This window comes from Vicia villosa, linkage group LG1 (genome assembly GCF_029867415.1).
Source record: "Vicia villosa cultivar HV-30 ecotype Madison, WI linkage group LG1, Vvil1.0, whole genome shotgun sequence".
Classification (NCBI taxonomy): domain Eukaryota; kingdom Viridiplantae; phylum Streptophyta; class Magnoliopsida; order Fabales; family Fabaceae; genus Vicia; species Vicia villosa.
The window spans coordinates 85,207,155-85,228,913 of record NC_081180.1 but is presented as its reverse complement, the minus strand read 5'-3'; the positions used below and the strand labels follow the sequence as shown (position 1 = coordinate 85,228,913).

Sequence of the window (21,759 nt, the reverse complement as noted above, 5' to 3'; positions counted from 1 at the left end):
TTGTTGATTCTGATGTTGTCGAACTATCAATTCAGGAATTCAATGATCGATAATTATCAATGTCGTAAGAAACTGAGACATGAATTATATCAGAAAGTGGAATTACTCCCATGGAGCATCATCGACTAGCACATGTTCATCCGTTTTCTATTTTTTTTTACTTTTGCAGACGCAAACACTAATAAGAATTTTTACAACTTTTAATCAAAATTGGATGGTTTTAAAGGGTGGCAAAGCGGAATCGATCCGCTGATTCACCCGTCCTCTAACATGTTTATCCTTTTTTTTTTGACTTTTGCAGAAACAAACACTAATAAGTTTTTTTACAACTTTTAGTGTTTAAGCGTGCAAAGCGCATATGTCCGCCCCACCACCGCCCCACTCTTTTCTTTTTTTTCATCCCTGCCCCCTTTTTCGTGGAATGAGTTAGGGTTTTTAAGTCCTCTCCCTCTCTACTATGACCGTCTCATTATTTTTCAGACTTTTACAGGTAGAGATTGTCCCATTTTTCATTGAGATTACAAGTCTTCGCCCTAACTATGTCCGACACACCCCATCTCATTTCTTTTTTCAATTTTTTGCGCAGCAGGCCTAAAGGATGAGACATACCCATTTTCCACCATTGAATTTGCTTTTGAAATTGCCTTACAAGATAGCATAAATGTGTTTTTCTAATGGAAATCATCTGAATCGTTTACTCACTATTTTAGTCACACATGGCAACTAGTCTTCAACCTACTTACATAGTTATGGCAACTACATTTTGATTCTGAGATTTTCTTTTTAAAAATTTTTTGAGGCTGTACACACTTTCACCTTGGTTTAATTTCTTAAGAAAATTGCAATTAACATGTTCCTCGTTTTGTAAAGCAGGGTGGCTTGGAATAGGTAAATAAATGTTTAAAAATAAAACAAAAAAACCACTTCGAATGGACCAAAACAGTTGATAATTGATCACTGATCAAAAATAATAAAAGAAAGTATGATGTTCTTAGTTTCTTACCTTTCTATAACAAACAAAAACCTCACTTACATTAACTTGAATAGAGAATGCGAACAAGTTAATAGAGAAATACAAAATTTATACACTAATGACAAACCTAAGACAAACCAAAGATACCTTGAAACATCTTTTACACCAAAATGCCTAATATATTGTCATCAATATATTTGGCCTACTATAAAGTTTAGGAGTGTGAGACTCCAATTCTTGTATATAGAATAGGATTAGGATTATACATACATAAGCAAACAAGAAGGTATTATAGCTTAACAAATGCGATCTTTGATCTTTACGGAACAGTATACAACTCAAACATTGTATCGTGCTAGTTGCGACTTTTGCACTTTTCCACGACTCGAGGTGCTGCAGAATGCAGAAATCAGGAAGTATAGATGTTTCAAACAAAAAATATGAAGGAATGTTGAGGTTTTAATGTAACATATACATTGGCCTTACCTAGTCCAATTGCTTCAAAACTCTTCATTATCCTTAGCCTATTGCAAGACTCGGTGAACATCCTAAACCGAGAAAAACAAAATCATTTTAGATTTCAGAATGAAATAACTGTTGATTCTGATGTTGTCGAACTATCAAATCAGGAATTCAATGAGACATGAATTATATCAGAAAGTGGACTTACTCCCATGGAACATCATCGACTAGCATCCAATCACCCTAAACTATTGCTTTCATTCTTTTGCGTATGAACATACTAAGAACCCGGGGGCGATTGGACAAGATCTTTAAGAGAAATTTCTCAACTCTGCATCTTCCGTTCCTTTCATTTACAAATCAGAGCATTGTAAGTGTTTTACGACTGCACTCTCTCGACTCAAGTGAGTTTTTTTTCTTCATTTTCATCTCTCTTTGTTTCGCGTCTCGCTGTCGCTAACTAACCCTTTATCTTGAATAATTTTTTACAGTTATGGTTGAAACCACGGTTGTCGTCCCCATCACCGTCGAAGTTGATCCCAATCAAATCGAATTTGCATATTCCTTCTTTCCCAGTTTCAGTTTTGGTCTCAAGTTTGATGGGTTGGTATTTTGTTTTGGGTTTACTTCTTGATATGTTTTCATTTTTATGTTGTTGTTATATGATTGGTTAGGAACCGAGTTCCGACAATATTGTGACAACACTCTGCAGGATGGCGATGACAACTTCAAAGGTGGTTCAATGGCAGCACTCTAACAATCAATTGCGGCTACATCCCAACCGTCTACAGTGGTATGAGTGTTGGTATATATAAAATATTTAATTTTAATATCTCTATAAATAAAGAATCATTGTATAGTAGATGAAACAATATTCATCTATGTATATAAGTGCTAAAGCTAAAGGCAAAAATGTATTTATAATGAAACAATATTCAACTATGTATATAAGTGCTTAAGTTAAAGCCAAAAATGTATTTACAATGAAACAATATTTAACTATGTATATAAGTGCTTAAGCTAAAGCCAAAAATGTATTTATAATTATACTTTGTCCTGTTTCTGTTTTAAATTTTCTACAATCTTTTACATTTGTAATAGTTCAATATATTTTCAGTGTTTCGGTTGATATGATGCTCTTAAAATATTGGTGTGTGTGCGCAGGTGAAGTTGCAATGGTTAATTATACAACAAGTATCTCTAAAATATTGGTGTGTCTGTGCAGGTGAAGTTGCAATGGTTAATTAATAAACTGTAAACAAGTATATTTAGAGCAAATGCTACTGAATATGGTATTCCGAAGTTGCAATTTGGCCAGATATTGAAATTGAGTTATTTAGAGACTTTTCTGATTTCTTTCTAAACTCAAATTAACTCAAATCATGTGACATTTTTTGTTGTTGATAATTAATGTATGGTTATATCATATAAATATGTATTTAGTGCATAAAATGACCTTGGAGGTAAATTTCATTATTTATTTCATTGGTTAACAATAAAATGTATGTATACTTAATGAGGTTGTTGTGAATTGTGATCAATGTACAGATGATGAATGACCATTATTTTATTAATTAAGAAAAAAAAGATGAATTTTATGATTCTTTTAAGGATAGGAAAAAGAATAAGGATGTAGGCCATACATCACAAGCAGCTTTTGAGTCACCTGCATGTTTTCATATGTTGATTTTTTAATGTATTTTTGAATTTTGGTTTTAGTTATAAATTTAATGGGATTCTTAAAAAAAATATATTAGGTAGGCTTGATAATCAATAGTGTTATTTCATTGTTTTTATTTCATTAATGATAAATTTAATGAGATTCTATTTTCAATACACTAAATTAGTAAATGGAAAGTGTTATTTCATTATTTTTTTTGGTTTGAAATGATTATTATTTTAACTTCTCAAAAAATTGGTATTTGAAATTGTGATTAAATAATTAAATATTAAAAAATAAAATACGTTAATAAATAATTATTATGATTATGATGCTTCAATAATATTATTAAATATGAGATCTCTTAATTATTAGTATTTTTATTTTTATTTTTATTATTAATATAAATTCATAAATAGAATTGTACCACACGTTAATAAATAGATTTATTTTTTAAATAAAAAATATTATTATTTGATTGCTAAATTAATTTATTTTGGCAATAGTAATTAATAAATAAATATTTAAAAAAATAAAATATGTAACTAAATAAATATTATGATAGAATTAATAGTATAAAATCAATAAAATAAACTAACTGACATATTAATTTGATTTGCCTTTTACGACCCGTTCTATGAAAAAGTTAGGTCTATTTTGTTAAAAAAATACTGCATTAAATGCTCTTTTCTATTTTTACTATTTTTCACCAATGCTCTATCTATTTAAACGGTTTGATTGTTGAATGATATTAATGTAGATGAAATCATAATTGATAACTTATTTTGATTATTTTAAAACTTGCTATTAGTAATAATTTTATTATAATTAACTTTAATTATTTTATTATTATTTAAGTCATTCCTAACAACTATTTTTTATTATTTATTATTTATTATTTATGATTCATTATTCATTAATTGATTATGGTTGTTTCAAATTCCTTACTCGAGTTCCGCAATTTTTGTGGCTAAATAATAATTCAATGTTAACTTTTTTGTTTTCCAATTATTTATATGGCTTTTGGTATTTCTTATACATATAATCCAAGCAATTAATTGATTTTGCCCATATTTTAAACCTTTTGGATTTTCGTATAACTTTTAGTTTCTAACCTCTTACAATATAAACCCTAATGTTCTGCCTTCATAGTCTCACATTTACATCTTTACCAAGTACACAGTAAGCCTTTCATTTTCTTATGTCTAAACCATATGATTCATTCGTAAAATGTCTCCATGCCCTAACATCTTTTGTTTCTGTTGTGTTTTCTTTCCTGCAGGCCTCAAATCATGAAAATAAGGCGGTGTTTTCAACTATTATGTGGAGTATCTGGAAAAGTAGAAACAATGCTCTCTGGAATCAGATTGAGGAGTCTCCTGATAATATATGCATGAGATGTTCTCATCTTTTATCAGGTTGGAGAGACGCCCATTTGGTCAGGAATATAGTGGAATATAGTGTCTCCTGTAGAGCAACTCACAGCTGTCACTAAGTGGTGTAAGCCACCATATGGTCGGTTTAAATGTAACATTGATGCTTCTTTTTCTAATAACAAGGTCGGTATAGGTGCCTGTATCAGAGACGATGATGGGAGGTTTATTGCAGCTAGGACAGATTGGTTTTCACCTATTACTGATGTTGATATTGGCGAGGCTCTAAGTCTATTGGCTGCTATTAAATGGGTTTTGGTGCTGGGCTATGATAATGTGGATTTCGAGTCGGATTCAAAAACGGATAGTGTGACTATCCCCAAGCCAAACGACTCAGATTTCGGCGCCATTACTCGAGTCTGTTATCAGCTTATTAATCATAGAAATAATAATATTTCAAAAATTAATATATAATAATAATAATATCTCTAAAAAAATTTACGACTAAATAAATTGACATATTAACTTTCTCTTTGCATTTGTTGCATTTGTCCTGATATCATGTTTCTATATTTTCTGTCAATACAAATGATTCTAAAATGCACTACCATTTACTTATGTCATTAAAATCTATGGAATTTTAATTTTACACCAATGAAATATTTGTAATTAGTTCAATTAAATAGACACTTTTTTAGTAGATAATTAATGTAATTTGTGGTAAAAAATATGATTTTTTCAATAAAGAAATTATTAACAATTTTAATTATATATTAAATTAATAGAATGTTTTATTTCTTAATAATATAACCAAAATCATTACACTACAAAATATTACTTATTTAGGTATTGCTCGATGAAGTTTCTATATTGGATCACATAGAAAATAACGGTGCACTTTACAAAACATTATAGTAATTGTAAAAGATTTGTTTCGTTTTTTTTTCTTCACATTTACAGTCTTTAAAAACATATAATTTTGTGCCATTTAATTGTTATTTTATGCCTTTAATTGTTATTTAGATAATTTATTTTTATTTCCAATATAATAAATAAAAATAAATATCTATTTAATTTTTAATATAAATTATCTTAAAATAATCGAGATATTATTAATTTAGCTATTTAAAAATAACTATAACTATAAATATTTATTTACTCACAACGGGTCTATACATAAAATAAATGATTATTTTTCACCAATTTTTTACAACTTAATATAATATAATAAGTTACTCATTATTTATTTTAAACAAATAAATAATAAGACTTGGTACAAATATTTGACATATTTAAAGTATAATTTTTGAGAATTTAACATTAATAAAAAACGATTTAGGTATATTCATCACATACATCTTGAAAATTATTTAGTTGAAATGTATAAATAAAAACGGATCATTATTAATAGTTTTAATTATTTATTTTGATTTTTTAATTACCCCATTTATAGTTATTTATTCAACTTCTTAATATTATGGTTATCATTTATAATAATGCACAAATCATATATATATATATATATATCATATTTCATATTTCCCATTACATATATATCTAATTTTTTAAGGTCATGTTTTTTTGAATTAACACAATTTTTCTTTAAAAATTATTAAAATAATTCGCCACAATATAATTAATTAATATTTGGATCACAAGCACGAATTGAAATATTTTTATTTATTATTTTTAATAGTATATTTTTTAATCATTACTTTAATATAATTTTTTACTATTCATAATAACGTTGCGCCATCCGCGGTCTTTCAAATAGATTTGATGTTTTTTTTATCTTTTGATATCCTTCTTCTGAAGCTTTCCCAGTGTCAATACATATTCATTAAACTCTATTATGTAATTTAAGGATTTATACTATAGTTTTAATTATTATTTAATTGATAGTACTCATATTTAATTTTATGGGAGACATTTAAAATATTAATTAATTAATTCAATTATATAAACGGGAATAAGTTACAAATATTTTTATAAGCATAAAATTTTTTACTGTTGATACAATTATTATTATAAATATTTTTATAAACGGGAAAAGTCAACTGATGATACAATTATTTTTATAAACGAGAATAAGTTACAAATATTTTTATAAATGGAAAAAAGTCAACGGTTAATATAATTATTTAACGAGTTAATTTTTTTAAAAACTTACACAAATTATTAATAAATTAGAAATGTCTAAATTATATTATAATTTACAAATAAATTTAGTTAAATAAATTTTTTATGTATATTATTAATAAAAATAACATTTTATCTATACAATAGTAATCTTATTATAAATAAAATTTGTAAATTATAAGTACTTTTAAAATAAAATTTTTTATTTAAAAAATATTTAACCCGTGCTTCGGACGGGTCTAAGTACTAGTTTTGTAATATTTAAGAATGAATTTAAAATCTTAGACAGATATTTTAGAATATTAGTTTATGGCACGATAGGAAAGAGATTGCTTACCCTATAAATAAATAAATCCTATTCAATTTTCAAATTGCAATACTAGTAATATCTTTCCAACATAAAAAAAAAGTGCAACATTAGGATTATATTTCAATTCTCTTCCGGCTTAACATCTTATTTATTCAGCTTTCATGCATTGTTAAATTCTTTTGAGAAAGAATTTTATTGTGTTTATCGTAGTTCTCTTTGATTTAAAGAATAATCTGCGCAGTTGCATGTAGAGAATATTTGATTTTTACTTCAAAAAAGTTTTATTTCAATTTTATCATGAATACAGTAGATGGAAGAAAGAAAAACACAGGGCGCAAGAAGATTGATATCAAGAAAGTTGAAAAACAATCCAACAAACTAGTGACATTCTCAAAAAGAAAACAAGGTTTATTCCAAAAAGCAACTGAACTTTGTGCCTTGTGCGATGTTAATATAGCCATGATTATGTCTTCTCCTGCTGATAAACTATTCGCTTTCGGTCAACCCGACACCGACACAGTCCTCAACAACTACATCAATGGAACCACTGAGTTTGAAGATGAAAAGTCGAATTCTTCGATCTATGAAGCGTATAATAGAGAATATGAAGAGGCAGTTAAGAGGTTGGAATTGGAAAAGAAGAAATTAGTAGAAACTGAAAAATCGGCTAGGGTTTCGAATAGAGGTGAATGGTGGAATGATTCTATTGATGATATGAATAGGGAACAACTTGAACAATTTATGGTGGCGATTTATGAGTTTAGGAAGAAGCTTGCTGAAAAGGAACATGAACATGTGAAGAGGTTTTCCATGCAGTAGCTTTTCAATATTTTTTTTCTTCTTCTTTTATAAAATTTTTTAGGTTAGATTCAACTATTCTTGATTCGTTTCTTTTGTTAGTGTTCTTTTAATCTGTGTACTGCACTTTGTATAATATTGCAATTGAGATTTTGTTTAATGATAACTTAATTTGGATTTTTTTTTCTCACACCATGTGCTTATTTGAGTCTGTATATAATTATTACATGTACATTTATTTAAAGCAATATTTTTCTTTCTTTTTTTTTTTTTTTTCAATTAAGAACAATTTTTGTAACAACTAAAATTAAATTTGTATGAAATAAAATAAGGATTTGCTTCCAAAACATCAGGTGGAAGCAAATTAGATTGTTTTGGTAGTTGTTTTGATATTTTAGTCTATTTTGTTGCTGGATCTTTTTGATTGGCTTGTATCAAACAAGTTTTTTGGAATAAAATTATTCTTATCTGTTTAAAAAAAATAAAAATAAGGATTTGCTGGTTGTACTTAGGGGTGAGAATAGGTTGGGCCGAGTTAGGTTTTGCTAAGTCTGAGTCTGGCCTACCAAAAACTTCAAAGCCTAAGGCTTGTGGCCTATCATAGACTTATTTTTCAGCCTAAGTCTAGCATTTTCAAAGGCCTGATTAGCCTATTAGCCTGCTTAAAAAGCCTATATCATTTGAATATATTTAATTACGTAATTCAATTAATGTTTAAATATACTAGAGAATTAAAATTACAATTAGATTAAATGTTTGTTTACATCGACTTATGTGAGTTTACATAGTAGTATAAGTTTTGTGAGATTATTTATTTGAGAGAGCTTATGAAAACAACTTATGACATTATTCATAAGGTTATTTCAAATTTTTTTACAAGTTCTTCAAGATAATTAGACTTTAATTATGTATTTTAATATACGTACAAAAAACAATATAAAAAACAATAAATTTATTCAGAATTATTAAAATAGGTCGGCCTGATAGGCTTAAAAGGCTTTTTCTATGGTCTGCGGCCTAGCATATTTAACTAAAGCCTGGCCTAGTCTTGGCCGATGTAGGCTAGACCGTAGACCCTTGTTAGTTGGTCTAACTTATTCCCACCCGTGGTTGCACCCTTATATAAGAGATTCAAGTTCTACAAAACATACCAAATGCATAAATTGTCCTATTCAGATTTTAAAATCCGGACGCACGACATATTATATTATATTATAAGAGACTTCAATTTAAATTGAAATTCACATATAACTCAATCAAAATTTTAAAATTAGAATCCACACCACATATTACAAGAGGGCTCTAATCCACCTAAAACGCACCAAAACCTTAAACTTTATTGGTACATTGGGTGCGTCTGAATTTTGAATAAAAAAATGTGACAATCTTTTATCTTATTTTTTGGGGTTTCTCACGCACTATATGCGTTTCCAAAAATACTTTTGCTTTCGTAGGTGTATCTCAAGAAACACTTTTTTTGTTAATTTAATGTTGATTTGTTTCGTAGGTGCATCTACGAAATATTTTTTAACGTCCGTAAATGCACCTACAGAACAATTCACTGTTAAATAAAGGAAAGTGCTTCGAGAAATACACCTATGAAAGCAGGGGGTATCTAAGAATATTATGGGGTGGATTGAGAGAATAATTAAAACCCCTTAAAAATTATTTAAAGGAAGAAAGGAATAAAATCTTTGAAGCTCTTAGAAAAATGAAAGATTTATATCTAAAGTTATCATGAGAAGAGAAAAGAAAGCAAACTAATCTCAATAGTGAGTACACTTTTCATTGAAAAGAGTGGGAAAAGGGCTTTTCTTGAAAATGCATAGAACTAGACAAGTGTATGCTCCAAGTTTGGTATATATTTCAATGAAGATTCTAACAACAAAATTTCCTTTGCTTCCACCTAAAGATATTCTTAAATTTGTCACCCTTCCAAATGCAATACCTATATATAGTTTTTTCTTCAATTTCAATTGCAAACTACAATCATCTTAGATATATATTCTTTCACATGAACCATGAATAATTATTTCCACACAACACTTTTCTTCTTCTTTGGGTTTGTTTCTTCAAGTTTGTTTCAATTTTCAGTTGCTTCTATTGTTTCCACCGGTGACTTCAATAAGGACTTCTTTGTATTATGGTCTCCCAATCATGTTAACACATCTGATGATGGAAAGACAAGAAGCTTGAAACTTGATCAAGAATCTGGTATTCTCAAATATATCTATAATGTATCTTATTCTTAACAACCTGCAATGTGTAACCTAAGCACAAACACTTCGTATTGAAAACCTGTATTGAAACCGACACATGTAGTTATATTCAATTATTTTGAGGTATAGCAACTGTGTCATATCATAGCCACATTTTTTACCACATTGACTGTATTTTAATGCAGTATAAAAGTTCGCAGCCTAACCACATCCCGACAGAAATTTAAAACCATGGTGTCTTTGTCATGTCTGTGTCAGTGCTTCATAGAAGAATATTCATTTATTAATTATGAGTTTTGGATCATTGCAGGGGCTGGTTTTGCTTCAAACCAGATGTTTTTATTTGGACAAATTGACATGCAAATCAAACTAGTAGCAGGTGATTCTGCAGGCACAGTCTTGGCCTTTTATGTAAGAACCATTTATTTTATTTTCTATCTATTTTTAACATATAAATGAAAGTATATATACAAATTAGTGTGGAAATTTATTTTCAGCTGACATCTGATCAACCAAATAGAGATGAAATAGACTTGGAATTTCTAGGAAACGTCTCTGGCCAACCATATATTCTTCAAACAAATATTTATGCAGATGGATTTGACAATAGAGAGGAAAGGATTCAACTGTGGTTTGATCCCACAAAGGACTTCCATACTTATTCTGTCTTGTGGAATCTGCACCAAATTGTGTAAGCAATCTGATTATATCCTAATATCTTTCTCTTCAACCCTTCTTAAGGTTTCAAGTTCAATCCCGCTAGATGCTGATAATTTATGTATTAAGCTAGTTCATATAGAGATTAGCTCTGACTTTAAATGAGACCACTGCAAATGAACAATGGGATTGATCTCTCTTAGATTAGTCGGTTCTAAGGCTGGATACTGAGTTTTCAGAAAAAGATATTTATAATTGATGCATATATATACTATTTCCTTTTGCAGGTTCATGGTGGATACAATTCCCATAAGAGTGTACAAAAACCATGCAGACAAAGGAGTAGCATTTCCTAGAAGGCAACCAATGAGTCTAAAAGCAACCCTTTGGAATGGTGATAGTTGGGCAACAAGAGGTGGCCAAGATAAAATTGATTGGAAAAATGGACCTTTTATAGCTTCATTTAGAAACTATAAAATTGATGCTTGTGTGTGGAAAGGGAACCCAAGATTTTGTAGAGCCTCAAACTCAAACAATTGGTGGAACCAATATAACTTTAGCTCATTAACATCTATACAAAGAAGGTGGTTTAAATGGGTTAGGAAATATCATTTGATTTATGATTATTGTCAAGATAATGAAAGGTTCCAAAGTAATCTTCCTAGGGAATGTTCTCTGGAGGATGATTGCTTGTTTGGTTTCTTTCTCTCTAAGTTTGGTTTTCTTTAGTTTCAAATAAGATGTGGCTTTTATTTCATGTTTACTGCCAAAAGGTCATAAGTTGGCTTTAATTTGCCCACTATGATATAATCTAGTAGCCTATATCCATATCAAATATTTATAATGGTTTGAATTCTAACAAATGTTTGTGTAATTCAAATGTGAGAGTTTAAAACCATCTCATACATTTAATTTTGTGGTTTTTTTTTGTTGGTTTGTGAGAATTTAAACCATCACAGATGTGATGATATCTTAAAAATATTTTATTAGAAAAATACTTTAAAAACAATTAAAAATGTTACAAAAAAATATAAAATAGGAAAAACATAAAATAAAAAAATTAAAAGAAAAAATATATTTTAAAAACAAACAAATTAATAATTAAAAGAAAAGTTTCAAAAATAAGATTAAAACAAAAAATAGCGGGGAGAAAATGAGAAGTGATATATTTTAAGGAGAATTTAGAGAGAAGTTTAAAAAAAGAAAAGTAAGAAACGAAAAAAAATAAGAGATGAGTGACGGTAAAATGAAGAGAGAATCTCGGAGGTGTTAATTGAAAAACTATAATTCAAGTGCGGTAACCGGTTATCATGAGGTTGTTACCGGTTACGGGTGTGAGAAAAAGTTAAATAAGCTCAAAATAAGTGATTTTGTATATCGTGTAACCAGTTACGCATTTGCAGTAATCAGTTATCACTATTAGTATTTCTCTATTTTGTACAAAAGGCTATAACTATTAGTAAAAGGCTGTAACCAGTTACGCATTTGCAGTAATCAGTTATCACTATTAGTATTTCTCTATTCTACACATTCTCTGAAGAAAGTACAAGTACAAAAGGCTATAACGTCAAATCTTTGACCAACAAAAGGAACGTTAGAAGCTACAAAAGGCAAAGTCAGTAAAAGCAGTGAAAGCATGGCTCGAGGTAGTTGACAAAAGTGTGAAACATTAAATACAACGTTGTACTATTCACGCAAAGCATTAAATGCTCCCAACGGTCATTTCCTCTTAGCGCCTATATATAGAAGTTCTGATTCAGAAGCAGTAACAACACTCTTGCGCAAATACACCGAAACGCTGTCAAACTGAAAATCAAAGAAGAACTTCATCTTCAACCTCACAACTTTGTAATATTTTAAATTTAGCGAGTGTTAAGAACTAGAACTTAAGAGAAATATCACTTGGTGATTACAGCTTTATTAGAAGCAATCTAAACTCTTGTAATATTTATTTTACATTGATTGTAAAAGGATTTCCTAGAGTGATCAAGTTGTGATCTGTAGACTCTAGAAGATTTAGAGGGTATCTAAGTGGAGAACCATTGTAATCAGTTTGATTAGTGGATTAAATCCTCAGTTGAGGTAAATCACCTTGTCAGGGGTGGACTGGAGTACTTTGGTTAACAACGAACCAGGATAAAAATAATTGTGTTCTTTATTTTTATCTACCATTTTTGAGAAGTTACACTTATTCAATCTCCCCCCTTTTCTAAGTGTTTTTCACTCCTTCATGTTTGTCATATTTTACTTGGTAGGCCTTTGAAGTTTGATAATGATATCACTTATCGAGGACGGGATAACGTGATAATATTTACATGTGGCACACATAAAATTGTTATGGCTCATGCTATGCAGTTGTATAAGATTCCAGGAGGAAAGAAGTCTAGTTTCTTGGCGATGACATAGTGAAAAGGAGCTTAATATGAATGTTAAAGAAACTAAATTTTTCTGTTCAGTGGTAAGTAAAGGGCTGATGAGTAATGTAAGCGAGTAAAACACAATTCCAGAAGAAGTGCTAGGGATCTTAGAGGATTTCAAGAAAGTGCCTTCTATGCGAGATAAACGCAAGAAAGTTAAAGTTTTCAAAGTGGGAGATGGCGTGATGGTGTTTATTTGTAAGGAGAGGTTTCCAGTTGGTACTTACGAAAAACTGCAACCACGTAAGTAAAGCCCTTTCAAAGTGACCTGAAAGATTAATAATAATTATTATGTCATAGCTCTTTTGGATTCCATGAATATATCCAATACTTTCAATGTTATTGACATTCATTTGTATCAAGAAGGTGAGACCTTTATCAAGAAGATAACTTGGGGTCAAGTTCTTTGCAGGTGGAAGAGGCTGGGGTAGGAAAGCTAACTACGAATATCGAAGAAGAAGTCATGCGTTGGAAAGGTTTGGCATGAATTGTGCTAGTTTGTCGTCCGATATCAGAATGACTTTTATTATACCTTTCTGCATAGAGAATCGGCTCATGAATTTAACTCATTGGTTTGTTGTGACTTATATATGGTCCTTTTAAGCCAACCGAGTTTGTTTCGGGCCCGGATACAAAATTTTAATATTCTCCACAATTTTATGTTTTATTTCTGTTTGGATTTAAAGCCCATTATGGTTTCTTTTTCTATTATATTTTTGTTTTGGATTAAAAGCCCATTAGAGATTTTTTTTTTTATGTATAAACACCTCTAATGATATATAAACACCTCTAATGATATTTAAATTTGTGTGATTATCATGTTTTTTTAATCGGTTTGCAACTTTAACTTAGATTAGGTCGACTTGAATATCAGTATCCCTAATTTACTCTTTGTAGAAGTGAAGCTTTTTTTAAAAAAAAACTACTATTTTTTTTTTTTTTATAAAAACCTGCTATTATTAGTCTCTAATGGGCTGTTTTCGTGGGTTGAGTGAGTCTAATTTGATAAAATTCAATACTCAACTAATAAATAGTTTTTTGTTTTGGTTGAATGTTTACCCAAAATTTCTAAGGCTAAAATCGAACCAAACCAATCTACTCATCAATGGTTTGAGTTGAGTTGAGTTTGTGAGTCATATCCTCTAATTATCAATTTATTTAACACAATTATTTTATATATACATTAAAAAATCCTAAAATTTTAGTATTTAATTTGAACAAAATGTATCATTTAAAATCTAAAAACTCTTTCCCAGCTTAAATCAAATCCAAAGACAAATATAAACTGTATAAGATATAATTTAAAGGGTAAGATATATATCTCTCTCTGAATTAAATAATCTGGTCTCTCAAATTTGATTTATACTAATATTTTTACAATTAATAAAAATTATAATTATATTAAAAAAATACATTATAAGAATTATGTTAGATAGTTTATAAAAAAAATAGCATGACATGTCAATAGGTTGCGTTCACGGATTCAAAGTTTCAAATCTCTATAAAAAAGTAATGGGTTTGAGTGAGTTGATTTAAATAGGACCTGTACATAATTGGATAGAGTAAAACTAAGCTTTGGGTTGGTTTGGGTGAATGAGGAAATTTTTACCGAGCACCCTTTTTATTGAACCTGGCACACCTACATTTGTACCACTTTTACCATAATACCCTCGCACTTTAATATTGAAGTGGCATGTCTCTAATACAGCAATGGGGAGACCCTTTTTTTTTGGTTTTGCTTCTTGTCCCTTAAGCTTTATTTAGTTTTAGTATTATATTTGAGTCTCCTCTTCAATTGCGTATACTTGAGGATTAATTTTTCAATCAGTTTCTTAAGCATGCATAATTCAAAGTGTTTAAATTTGAGCATGAACATTACGATTTGAGTCAATTAGTCTAGTTTTGTTGAATAAGAAGCATTACGGAGATTGATTCAGGTCATGTCAAAAGTAGAATTTGAAAACACCAATCAAAACTTAAGTTTTTGATATTTTGTATGCATGATTAGAATCTCACATTCCCCTAAGTTAAATCAAACAAGGCGAAAGGAATCAAGAACTTGTTGCAGAATGGGAGTCGAATCACAACTTGCTTTGATTCAAATCATACACATTTGATCGAATCACAGTTTGTGCATGAGTTGAATCATAGGCCCTCCGTCAACCGCAACCAAGTATGAGTCGAATAATGACAAAGCCATGAATCGAATCATTGCCTTGGGTGACTCGAATCATGCTTATACCTTTAGTTAAATCACAAGACATGGTTTTCCTCTTAAGTGTTGATCTTGTTTCTCATTACTTTTCAAACTTGACTTAAATCACCAAATAGTATTGACTCGAATCAAATATGAAATTTTTCACTAATTATTGTGCTTCATCTCTAACACATAATTCATTTTCATCTCTCAACATTTCATAATATTATAAAACACATTCTTTCATTGATGATTTGAAAAATCACAAATCACTTGTTCTAACAATTTTAAAAGAGTTTTGAATCTTTCTTGAATAACTTGCAATTGATTTCTTTCATCATCTATCTCATTCTTTTCATTGTTGCATGGATCTGAATCTTATCTTGATAGATTTGTGATTGATTGGGGAGATTCATTGTGAATTTAACGATTCTTTGAAGAATTTTTCAAGATCTTAGGTGCTTGCAAGATTGTGTGGTATTGTGGCTGGTTGTAACAATTCTAGTGGAAAAGAAAAAGGTTATTCTTTCCATGTTGACCTTGGTAGTACTATGTGGAAGTCTACATACATGATAAGAGTTCTTTTGATCTTCAGAGAGTCCAACGCTCAAGATACCGACAAAATTGTGTGGAAATTACCGCAGACAAAGACTTAGGAGTAGGTTGTGGGAGCTGGAAGATTCAAGAAGAAAATTTAAGTGAAGATTTTGCATAGATTTTAGTTTGTGAAACAACATACAACTCAAGATCTAGAACGAAGAGTTTTATCTTTTTAACATGTATTCTCTGGACTAGCAATTGAACAGACTCTTGTAATATTGTTGCAAATCATCGTGGAAGACAAACAAATTTTCAATAGGCAACCAATTGAGAGTGGGTTAAGCCTAAAGCAAGGACGAATGTTCAAAACCACTATAAATCCTGATGTACAATTCTCCCTCTATCTTTCTAATTTAAATTCGTATTTGATCGCATGATTAGGTTGCTTTTACCATTTTCTAGAATCACGTGTTGGTAGGATATATCTTATTGTAAATAGAGATTTATTGTGTAAGTAGTGGGTTTTTTTAGAATTCGTCGTTCTACTTTGTCTTTGTATGGACTAAGTCCGAAGATTTTGATAGTATAATCTCTAGTGTATTGAATGGTATTCAATAACACTTCACGTCATATTGAATAATTGTGAGATGCAATTGGTTTGTAAACTTTAGTTAAATTCAACAGTTCATCTTGTATATATTGTAAACTATTTGAGCAAACCAACATAACTTCCAATCAACAAGCATAAACTCTTTTATGAAAAATTTGCTTCCCCCACACAAAACATTTTGTTTTTGAAACTCTGATCAAAACATTTTTCAAACTCAATTTTTATTCAGGGAAGTCTATTCACCCCCTTTAGATCGTTATTAGTACATATTCTCACCCAACAAATATTACAATTTTCACTATTCAAATTGTCATTTTTCAGAGTTTTGGGAAAAGCTTTGGCTTGTATTGTATTTTTTGAAGCTTTTACCAGATATTTACATGCATTTTTTTCTTTAAATCTATTCATTTATACCGTCAATTTTGAATTTATGTCGAATTTCTCATGAGAACCATTCTTTTTTACTAGCAGTTTTGAAATGTCTAGTAAAATTTTATACATTACATGTAATTTTATCGGCATTTCCGAAAAATTCAGTATCTTGCATGCTTTTTTTAACCGACATTTTTTAATTTGTCAATAAAAATGCATACACGATTACCAACAATTTCAAAAAAAGAAGATAAAAAATAATTTAGGATGCCACAATTTTCAAAAATGCTGGTTAAAAAAGTATGCAAGATACCTCATTTTTCTAAAACGCAGGTAAATACAAAAAGGTCTGGATATTTTAAGAAATTCGATAGTTCATTTTTTTAAAGTAGCGAGGACTAGAGGAAGAGACAAGAAAATTGTCTATTGATTTATTGACAGAGTAGAGAGAGTAATTGTAGAGATCTCTAATGGAGGCGGCGGAGATGATGGAGAGCAATTTCATTTCCGGGCGGGTAGAGTAGTCACCACCAGTTCTCACCATAGGAGGATAGAGCACTCTCGTGCACCCGGTACTCTACAGTGTAGAGGAGGTAGAGATGGAATGGCCATATATGTTGGTGTTGAGTCAGATGCTACTGTTATTGATGATGTAGAGTAAGCAGCTCAATATGATATGAAGGTTCCTCCTCTAAATGATATTGAGGTTCTCCTTGGGATGATACAGAGGTTTTTGTTGTAGATGATACATAGATGGCGACTTAGGCTGATACTGAGCCGTTTGTACACACATATTGAGGGTTCTCCGGAGGGGCTAATTACTGTACCGTACTCACATGGTATGTCGATCACATGACATTTAAATTATGGGATAAAAAGGTATAACTATTTTATTTTAAGTAGTTTATATTTATTACTGATTAATTGAAAGTAACTGATGATTTATAATTTAATTGTTACAACATCACGCCGCATTCTAGGGATGGAGTTGAAGAAATGATGTGATGTGCATATGCCATATGAGGCCAGTGCGAGTATCGTTGATGCTAGTCTTCTGGGTTTGTGATTGTTCCATGCTCGATACACCGTTGTTGCCCGCTTTTATTGAGGGATGGCATAAAGAGACATCCTCCTTTCGTTTTCCATTTAGTAAGATAAGGGTTATTCTGAATGATGATCAGTCTCTTCCATCTCCTGTTTGCAAGTAACTTTTTTAACGCTTGTGTCTTTAACTAAGGGATTATATGTATGGCACCTGAGCAGTTTCTGGGGGTTACACCACAGATGGTCTTGGATGATTTTAGAGCTATATGGGGTACTCACTTTGTCTATCTTGGCTCTGGGAGGCGTATCAGTCAGTGGTGCAATACTCTGTGTATAAGGCAGCCAGTAAGATATACATGTTGCATCTTGTAGGATGTACTGTCTTAGCGAATAAGTCTCATGTATACTTTGATGCCATATACATATCCGTGTTAACTGTGCGCATCTCGACAGAGCATGAGGTTGTGCTTCTTTGACAATATTATATACCACCCTTGAACAACACAACTTGTCAGTTATGTGAGTTTAATTAAGGTATGAATATTTATTATGTTTTATTTATTTAGTTCATTCTGATTTTTCAAAGAAGTTTCATATATTTAATTTCTTCTTTTTGTCTAGTATTGGTCAAAGGTGTGTTGTTCAAAGGAATGCCCCACAAATTAAGAAAGTTCATCACTCGACCCCCGATTGTTGCATTAACAAATATTTATCACATTGGAGTTGTTTACACAAATTAAGAAAATATTTAAAATGAAAAATAAATGAACAATAAGTGATTTAATTATTCATATCAACAAATAGTATATTTCTATTTTCATGATTTAAAAGAAAAGAATGATAACTTGAGAGCGAAGCCATAACATTAATTACATGTTATAAATAAAAGGTTAAATTACTCCCAAGGTCCTTTAAGTTATTTAATTGTAACAGTTTGATCCTTCATGTTATTTTTTCTACAACTAGGTCCTTTATGTTATCAAATGTGTGCACCATTATCCTTTTTTATCCGAGAAAATGTGTTAATTATGGTTGCAATTATTTTGAGGGATGTAAAAATGATTAAGTGTTTCCAAAAACACAACAATCAACATTTCTAAATGATTAAAATGAGAGAAAAAGGAGGCAGATATCACCCAAAAGGACCAAGTTGTAACAAAAAAAACTTGAAGGACCAAACTGTTACAATTAAATACTTAAAGGACCTTGGGAGTAATTTAACCTAAATAAAATATAAATAATTAAAGTTACATTTAAAACTAAAAATAATAACTATTTTGAAATAATATTTTCTTAGGTGAATATTCAGGTACCTTTGAATTTAATTGGATACCTATATCTTGAACCAATCAAACACTATGATTAATTGCTATATCACATTTTTATTTTATTTTATTTTAAATCAAATTAAATTTGTAATATAATTTACACCGAAGATATCGGTACCCAATTTGACTTCATGGATATCAAAGAATTTAATAATAATAATAATAATAATAATAATAATAATAATAATAATAATAATAATAATAATAATAATAATAATAATAATAATAATGATAGTAGTAGTAGTAACAACAATGAGACAGATAGAGAATAAAGCTAATTGAAAATTTTTACATATTAATTTAAAAATAAATAAATGAGAACTAAATTAAGGCTTATTCATATCTTTTGAAAGATTATTATTATATATAGTTTTAGGTGGACATTATTATTTATGATTATGATATGACGAGGTGGTTCATCTTTTCAAATGGAATTGGATTTTACGCCATTGATTTTATTTAATTTTCATTCACGCAGTCACAATATTATTAGCTAGATTTTGCTATATTATTTCAAAAAACTTATATATTATAATACTAATTTAAATTAAAATGGACATCTTAATCGGATAACGACATAGATTTGAATACTTGACTACAAAGAATATTTGACGTGAGTAAGGTCTCACATAAATCGCAAATAAAAATATGCCAAAAAGATATGTTTTCTAATAATTTATTTCTAATACTGTACTGCATTCAATAATCTATCCAATACAAATTAAATGTCACATTAGAATTACGTGTAAATTTTCAAAAAATGATTAACTTAATTGATTTTTAATACACAATTAATATTATTTATTAAAACACTTTTATTAATTATTGTTAATATAATAATTAAGTGAAATAATATATATTATTTGAGAAAAATTGCTGTAGTAATCAAAATTGATAACTATCAAGAACAAACAAAAATAAACAGAATAAACCATTTCTTATAAAACAATTCATGTCAAATTTCAAATTTACGATGAATTAAAACTATTATGATACAAAAAGGAAAATAAAAATTTCTTCAATATGTAACATTAAATGCCAATTTAATTCATAATCATAGATTGAGAGAAATTGTAGGAACTTATTTTATGACACTATAAAACAAATAGGGTTCCTTCCTTACAACTACATCATTTCAATTTTCACACATTTTGTAATACTCTCATTTTCACCATGAACACAGTTAACCAAAGAAAGAAAACCATGGGACGCAAGAAAATCGAAATCAAGAAAGTCGAAAAAGAAACCAACAAGCAAGTTACATTCTCAAAAAGAAGATCCGGTTTATTCAAAAAAGCTTGCGAACTTTGCGTCTTATGTGATGTTCATCTCGCCATCGTTGTGTTTTCACCTGCTGATAAACTATATTGCTGTGGTAGACCAAACACCGACGTGATCCTCAACAGTTACATCAAAGGAACCACCGAGTTTGAGGATCAGAAGTCGACGGGTGATTCCTCGATCTGCGAGCAGTATAATAGAGAATATCAAGAAGCCCTAAAAATGTTGGAAATGGAAAAGAAGAAACTTGTGGATATTGAGAATTTGGCTAAGGGTTGGAATAGAGTTGGATGGTGGAATGATTCTATTGATGATATGAGTGTGGAACAGCTTGAACAGTTTATGATGTCAATTTTTGAACTAAGGAGGAAGCTTGCTGAAAAAGAACATGAACAACTTATGATGTTTTCTATGTAATAGAATTGTTTTCCTTTATTGAATAAGTTGTGTTTTTTTTTTTGTTCATGTTCTTTTAGTCTTCAATTTGTATACAACAATTTACATTTGTTTAATTGTAATTTGATTTGGAAATTCTTATCATATTGTTTGCTTATTTGAGTCTTGTTTTTATTTAAATTATTTCATCATAATCATTTCCTAAGGATTTTGTGTTATTAATTAGGAATATTAAACCCATTTTATGATCTCCGATGCCAGATGCCAGTCTAAAATTGTCTATCACCAAATTATGCAAGTTAGGGGTGTTCTCCTGCATGGCAAATAAACCCCCCTCTGTCGGGCTCCATCTATCCCCATCCCAAAATTACCGTGAAAAACCCGATTTAATCGGGGGCAAGTGTGTGGGAAACTTGGTTTTTATTTACGGGTGCCACCCACCCTGTACCCGCACCAGTCATTTAAATTAAATTTATTAAATTCATTTTTAATAGTTTTATTATTCATTTACACTTCTAATGTTATAATATCATGTTTATTAGAATTATTATTTGTATATTTTATGAAAATACAATTTAAATAAAAATATCAAACATAAAAAATGCTTTTAAAATAATCAATTATTTAGTTTAATTATTGATTTTTATTTTTATTGAAAAAAAGTATAAACTTTTACAAAAATTAAAATTTTATTCGGGCGGGTGCGGAGAAACCCGTTTTTTGTTGGGGGCGGGGGTGGGAAAACAAATATTAACCCCCGACCGAGTTTAGGGACGGGGCGGGTCCGGGTTTAGGAGTGTCAGGTATGAATTTAGGAGTGTCAACTAAAATTCTCGTGAATGAATTTGCAGATTGATCGGTACCCGTTGATGCCTCTAATCTCTAACATCTTTCTTACACTCACTATATTTTCTAATGTATTCATAGCATCATTAGGGGTGTACATGGGTTGGGTTGGACCGGGTTTCGTCTAACTCGTTATC

At 29.8% G+C, this 21,759-nt stretch overlaps 2 protein-coding genes across 3 annotated transcripts; both read left to right on the top strand.

Annotated features, from left to right (window-relative positions):
* Positions 1–7,214: 7,214 nt before the first annotated feature.
* On the top strand, positions 7,215–11,405 carry LOC131611270 (probable xyloglucan endotransglucosylase/hydrolase protein 10). Of its 2 annotated transcripts, none has more exons than XM_058883344.1 (4): positions 7,215–7,712; positions 10,229–10,345; positions 10,432–10,625; positions 10,879–11,405. In XM_058883344.1, exons 1-4 carry the CDS (start codon positions 7,215–7,217, stop codon positions 11,318–11,320), a joined length of 1,251 nt encoding a protein of 416 aa, XP_058739327.1. In that variant the 3' UTR covers positions 11,321–11,405. The 2 variants fall into 2 exon arrangements, with proteins under 2 accessions (XP_058739327.1, XP_058739334.1); XM_058883351.1 differs by lacking the exon at positions 7,215–7,712 and adding an exon at positions 9,715–9,929 and having other exon boundaries at positions 10,245–10,345.
* An 8,867-nt stretch (positions 11,406–20,272) lies between these two features.
* Positions 20,273–20,797, top strand: LOC131611259 (agamous-like MADS-box protein AGL62). Its single transcript, XM_058883339.1, has one exon. It carries the CDS (start codon positions 20,273–20,275, stop codon positions 20,795–20,797), a length of 525 nt encoding a protein of 174 aa, XP_058739322.1.
* The last annotated feature ends 962 nt before the right edge of the window (positions 20,798–21,759 follow it).

Excerpts from the sequence above, each read along its gene's own strand:
- LOC131611270 (XM_058883344.1), top strand. The coding sequence starts at position 7,215 with ATGAATACAGTAGATGGAAGAAAGAAAAACACAGGGCGCAAGAAGATT. Across the intron at positions 10,346-10,431 it reads GCACAGTCTTGGCCTTTTAT|CTGACATCTGATCAACCAAA; the intron begins GTAAGAACCATT and ends ATTTATTTTCAG. Across the intron at positions 10,626-10,878 it reads TGGAATCTGCACCAAATTGT|GTTCATGGTGGATACAATTC; the intron begins GTAAGCAATCTG and ends TTCCTTTTGCAG.
- LOC131611259 (XM_058883339.1), top strand. The coding sequence starts at position 20,273 with ATGAACACAGTTAACCAAAGAAAGAAAACCATGGGACGCAAGAAAATC.